General features: G+C 59.7%; 1 protein-coding gene across 1 annotated transcript; it reads right to left on the bottom strand.

Moving 5' to 3' along the window:
- Window positions 1-858: 858 nt before the first annotated feature.
- MAFB (MAF bZIP transcription factor B) lies at window positions 859-4,238 on the bottom strand. Its single transcript, XM_045804623.2, has one exon. The coding sequence runs from the start codon at window positions 3,851-3,853 to the stop codon at window positions 2,882-2,884; it is 972 nt and encodes a 323-aa protein (XP_045660579.1). The 5' UTR covers window positions 3,854-4,238; the 3' UTR covers window positions 859-2,881.
- Window positions 4,239-4,564: the final 326 nt, after the last annotated feature.

Here is a 4,564-nt window from a genome sequence, read left to right as displayed (position 1 = left end):
AGACCAACTCTGAATTATAGACAGGATTCCAAGAAGGCTGAGGGGGGTTTGGGGTAACCTAGGTGGGAGACATTGACTCTTCTAAGAGTCTGGAAAAGGAAAGGTACTGGGCCCAGCTCCTAGTCTGCAGTCAGAGTCGCTGTACCAGAATGACCCCCCAAAACCTCTCTGGCCCCCAGTGTGGAGAGTCACTGAAATCCTGCTCCAGCCATGCAGTGCCCTTCTGTGGGTCTGAGGGCTCTAGGCCTGAGTGGCATGTGTCCCCAGGGCACACCACCCCAAAGCACAGGTCCACAAGGAAGGGCTTCCTGTCTGAAGGGCCTTCTGCCCCAAGACCTGATTCTGGATTCCACTTGGCTTTTGCAAGCCCTGGGGAAGGGGACGTAGGCCTCCATTCAGGGCAGGCAGGCATTCTTGCTCTGGGCAGGAAGATGCACTGGGCAGGAGAAAGTTGAGAGCCTTGCAGCCCCAACAGGAGGGCCAGAGAGACAGGGCCAACTGAGCCTGATTGCCAAAAAGACCCTGCTGCCCCATCAGGTGGCTCCGGCTTCTAGGGATCGGCCACTTTCTACCTCAGAGCCGGCAGGCTAGCAGGCCCGTCCTAATCCCCAAGCCTGAGAGCCTGGAAAAAGTGTGCCCCCTCTGAGTTCACCGCCGGCTCCTGAATGAGGTCTCTACCTAGAGTGAGCAGCAGAAACACATTTGAGGCTTACGTACAGACACACGCACACGTGCAAGGGAGAGATTTGCCCAGACATGGTCTGTTTCTCCACTGGCCAGGGAGGGTGAGAGTGTCCCCACACTGATGGGACTCTTAAAAAGGCAGAAGAAGAAAGTCAAAGTCAGGCGAACGCGGAATCCTCTAAATAAACACCATTTCCATGGTTTTAATAAGCAAAATAGGAAACCATTTTAATAACCAAAACACAGAAACCAGTCTGAATAAAACTACAATAGACTAGGTTTTAATATTTTCATATCATAAGCAGGGTTTGAAATTGATCCCTTATTTTACATGAAATAAAAACAAATTTCTGTTGCAGCAAATTTGATTTCAACACAGTTGAATCCGTAAAAACCAAAGCTCGTTTCTGATGCAGGACGAATATCCACAATATTTAAAACTGCAAGCACCATGCGGTTCATACAATCTTGTTATTACTGTTAATTTATCAACTAATACAAACTCAAAAATGCATCCGGCCAGCAGCGCCAGCAATTTCAAATGGGAACTAAAAAATACGCTTTCATTTTGGTATTTTTGTCAGTGCAACTTAAATCCTTTTACTGACCTGCAGGAAAAAAAAAGTAATAAAGAAAAACACCCAGATTTTCCCTATAACTACTATACAACTGAAGGGGGGGGACACCACTGATAACTCACCCGCTTTCTCAAAAGCAGGGAAAAAAACACACATAACGTGTTGGTCTAAAGGACGCACTTGAAAGTTGCAAAATTACTTGCCAATATTTGGGTTTCCGGTACTTTCTGAGTGTGGCGGTTGGTTCAACACAAGTTTAGGTCACCACTGGGCAGTGTTAGGGCTGGCCAAGCCAGCTCACCCTAAAAGCACGGCAGCCACAGCAATTAGCAGGGGCCTGAAGGCTTTTGAAGGGACCCTGGGGTGATTCGGATGGCATTAAAAAGCAAATAAGATGTTTTCCTTTCCTTTCTTGTGAGGGGTGTCAATTTAGCAAAAGACAAGGTGGGAGCTAAGACATTCCTCTCCGCTCTGGGGGTGTGGTGCGGAGGGAACTGGACCGCTGCCCTGCCCTGGTACTCAGGAGCTGGGACCCCAGTCCTCTTTCTCTCAACACCAGTAAAACTGAAAACTGAAGCGGAAGGGACAAGAGGACCAAATGGAGACAGGAAAGGGGAGAAAACATGCAACTTCCAAGGGTGCCCCAGGACAAAGTTGTTTTCTGATGCAAAATGCCCAGAACTTTTTTTTTTTTTTTTACTTACAAAAAAATACTGCCATAATAATGAACCCAAACGAAGACACTCCGCTTGCTGCCACGTTCTCTAAGCGGTGTGGCGGGGCGGGTATTTACAAGCCGGCATCCGGGACTGAAACCCGGCAAGCAGCCGCCGGAGTCTCTGCACTGCCATGCCCTCTCACTCAAAGAAACAAGGGGGTTATGATCCATGATCAACGACATGCTAAAAGTTAAACAAGAAAATGGTACAAAATAGAAATTATTACCGTACATGTCCAGCATGCAGGATTAATATTTTTAATGCAGATTTTCGTATTTTTTCTATATAATCGAGCAGGCAATAAAACTGATGAGAATTGCGCGCAGAACGTCCTAACTGAGGCCCGCGTCTCTGGGCTGAGAGCCAGTGTTCTCTGGACCCTGGACGGACAGGTCCGTCTGTCCTTCCTTCCTTCCTTCGCTCAGCCTCGCCTCGCGCCTGCCGGGACGCCAGGGTCCCTCTCCTCTCCTCTCCTCGCTGCTCTCTTCCTGGGTTGGACTGCGCTCCGGGCCGCAAGGCAGCGGCCCCCGCATAACGCGCAAAGTTCGGAAAGCCCGGAGTCTCCAGACGGCCTCGGCGACTCCTCGGGACTCTGCCTTGCCGCCCTCCAGCCTGGAGAAAAGTTGCTCCGGGACTTCCCACCCCCTCGTCTGTCTCTGGCTCTGCTCGAGTCTAGGAGGCGGCGCTGGCGCGCGCCGCTCTCGCCTCGGCCAAGGTCCCCTGCCTGCCCGCGCGCCCTCCCGTCGCCCGCGTCCCGCGCGCCCTTCCTCCCTCTCCCTCGAGTCAAACAGGTCAAGGCTGGGGCCGTGGCAGGGACAGGACCCGGGGGAGTCCAGGGCTGGGGACACGGGACGGGAAGTCCGGGCCGGGGCAAGGGCGGGGGCCGGGACCGGCCACGACTCACAGAAAGAACTCGGGAGAGGAGGGGCTGTCGCTGGTGGAGCCCGCCTCCCTGAAGCCGGAGTTGGCGAGTTTCTCGCACTTGACCTTGTAGGCGTCTCTTTCGCGGGCCAGCCGGGACACCTCCTGCTTAAGCTGCTCCACCTGCTGAATGAGCTGCGTCTTCTCGTTCTCCAGGTGGTGTTTCTGCTGGACGCGTTTATACCTGCACGACTGGGCGTAGCCCCGGTTCTTCAGGGTCCGCCGCTTCTGCTTCAGGCGGATCACCTCGTCCTTGGTGAAGCCCCGCAGGTGGCGGTTCAGCTCGCGCACTGACATGGACACGAGCTGGTCGTCGGAGAAGCGGTCCTCCACGCTGCCGCTGCCGCCGGTTGCCGTCGCCGCGGCGGCCGCGTGCGGCCCAGGCCCAGGGTGGCTGGTGGGCAGCTGCTGCGCTGGGCTGGCTGCGCTGGACGGCGGCGGCGACGCTTGGTGGTGGTGGTGGTGGTGCGGGTGCGCGTGCGGGCCCAGGTCGTCGTGGGGCACGCCGGCGCCCGGGTACGCGTGGTGCGGGTGTGGGTGGTGGTGGTGGTGATGGTGGTGCGCGCCGCGGAAGCCGTCGAAGCTCTGCAACGGCTGTGGCACTGGGTGCGAGCCGATGAGCGCCTCCACCGCGTCCTCAGGCGTCAGGTTGAGCGCCTCGGGGTTCATCTGCTGGTAGTTGCTCGCCATCCAGTACAGGTCCTCGAGGTGAGTCTTCTGTTCGGTTGGGCTGAAGCTGGGCGACGAGGGCACCGAGCTACACGGCGTGCTGAGTGGTGTGGACGACACCGAGCCGGCTGGCTGCAGGCGCGTGCAGGGCCGGCCCGGGCGCTCCGCGCGCCCCAGCGGCTCCTTCTTCACGTCGAACTTGAGCAGGTCGAAGTCGTTGACGTACTCCATGGCCAGCGGGCTGGTGGGCAGCTCAGGCCCCATGCTCAGCTCCGCGGCCATCGCTGAGGCGAGGCGCAGCCGCCGCTGCCGCCCGGGAAACTTTGCGGCCGGCCGGGGCGCGCCGAGCCGAGAGCGGGGGCGAAGAGCGGCGAGCCCGGGAGGCGGGGAGCCGAGGGCGCAGCGGGCCGGGGCCGCCGGCCAAGCCTTTGTCTGGGGACGCGGCGGCGCGCCGGAGAGTCCCGAGGCTGCCCGCGCCACCCCAGAGCTCGGGGCTGTGGCCGCGCCGGGGCCGGGCCGAGTCGGGAGGGGTGGAGAAGCAAGCGGGGCGCGCGGCTGGGCGGAGGGGAGGCGCCGGGCAAGCGCCCGCCGCTCGCTCTTTAGCTCTCCTGCTCTTGGGCTCTCTGGATCGCAGCCGCTCGCAGCCCGGCGGTGCAGCTGTGCTGGATCCGGCGCCGCTGCCGCCTTTTATCGCCTTCCTGATGTCACCGGGGCGCGGGGGCCCGGGCGGCCCAGCGCGCTGGCCAATGGCTGCTCGGCCCCCGCGGCCCGGCGGCGCAGGGCGGGGCGCGCCTGACAGCTCCTCCGCCCCCCGCGTCAGCTGACTGGCGGCCCGAGCCCGCGGAGAGCCGCGGAGGCCTGGCGGAGGGCTGGAGCCCAGTGGGACGGCGGGCCCGGGCCCAGCCCCCCACACCCTCTGGGTCCCGGCCCCCGCCCGCTCGCCTTCGGGTCGCGCCCCCCCCCTTAGGCCTGGCCACCCCTTGCACCCCTTAG

Source organism: Ursus americanus, chromosome 22, assembly GCF_024610735.1.
Source record: "Ursus americanus isolate L20-20 chromosome 22, mUrsAme1.1.p, whole genome shotgun sequence".
In the NCBI taxonomy this organism is placed as follows: Eukaryota; Metazoa; Chordata; class Mammalia; order Carnivora; family Ursidae; genus Ursus; species Ursus americanus.
Note: the sequence above shows the minus strand (reverse complement) of the source record. Positions and strands in the feature narration are given on the sequence as shown.

What these genes read in the sequence shown, in the direction of transcription:
- MAFB (XM_045804623.2), bottom strand. Translation starts at nt 3,853, where the DNA reads ATGGCCGCGGAGCTGAGCATGGGGCCTGAGCTGCCCACCAGCCCGCTG.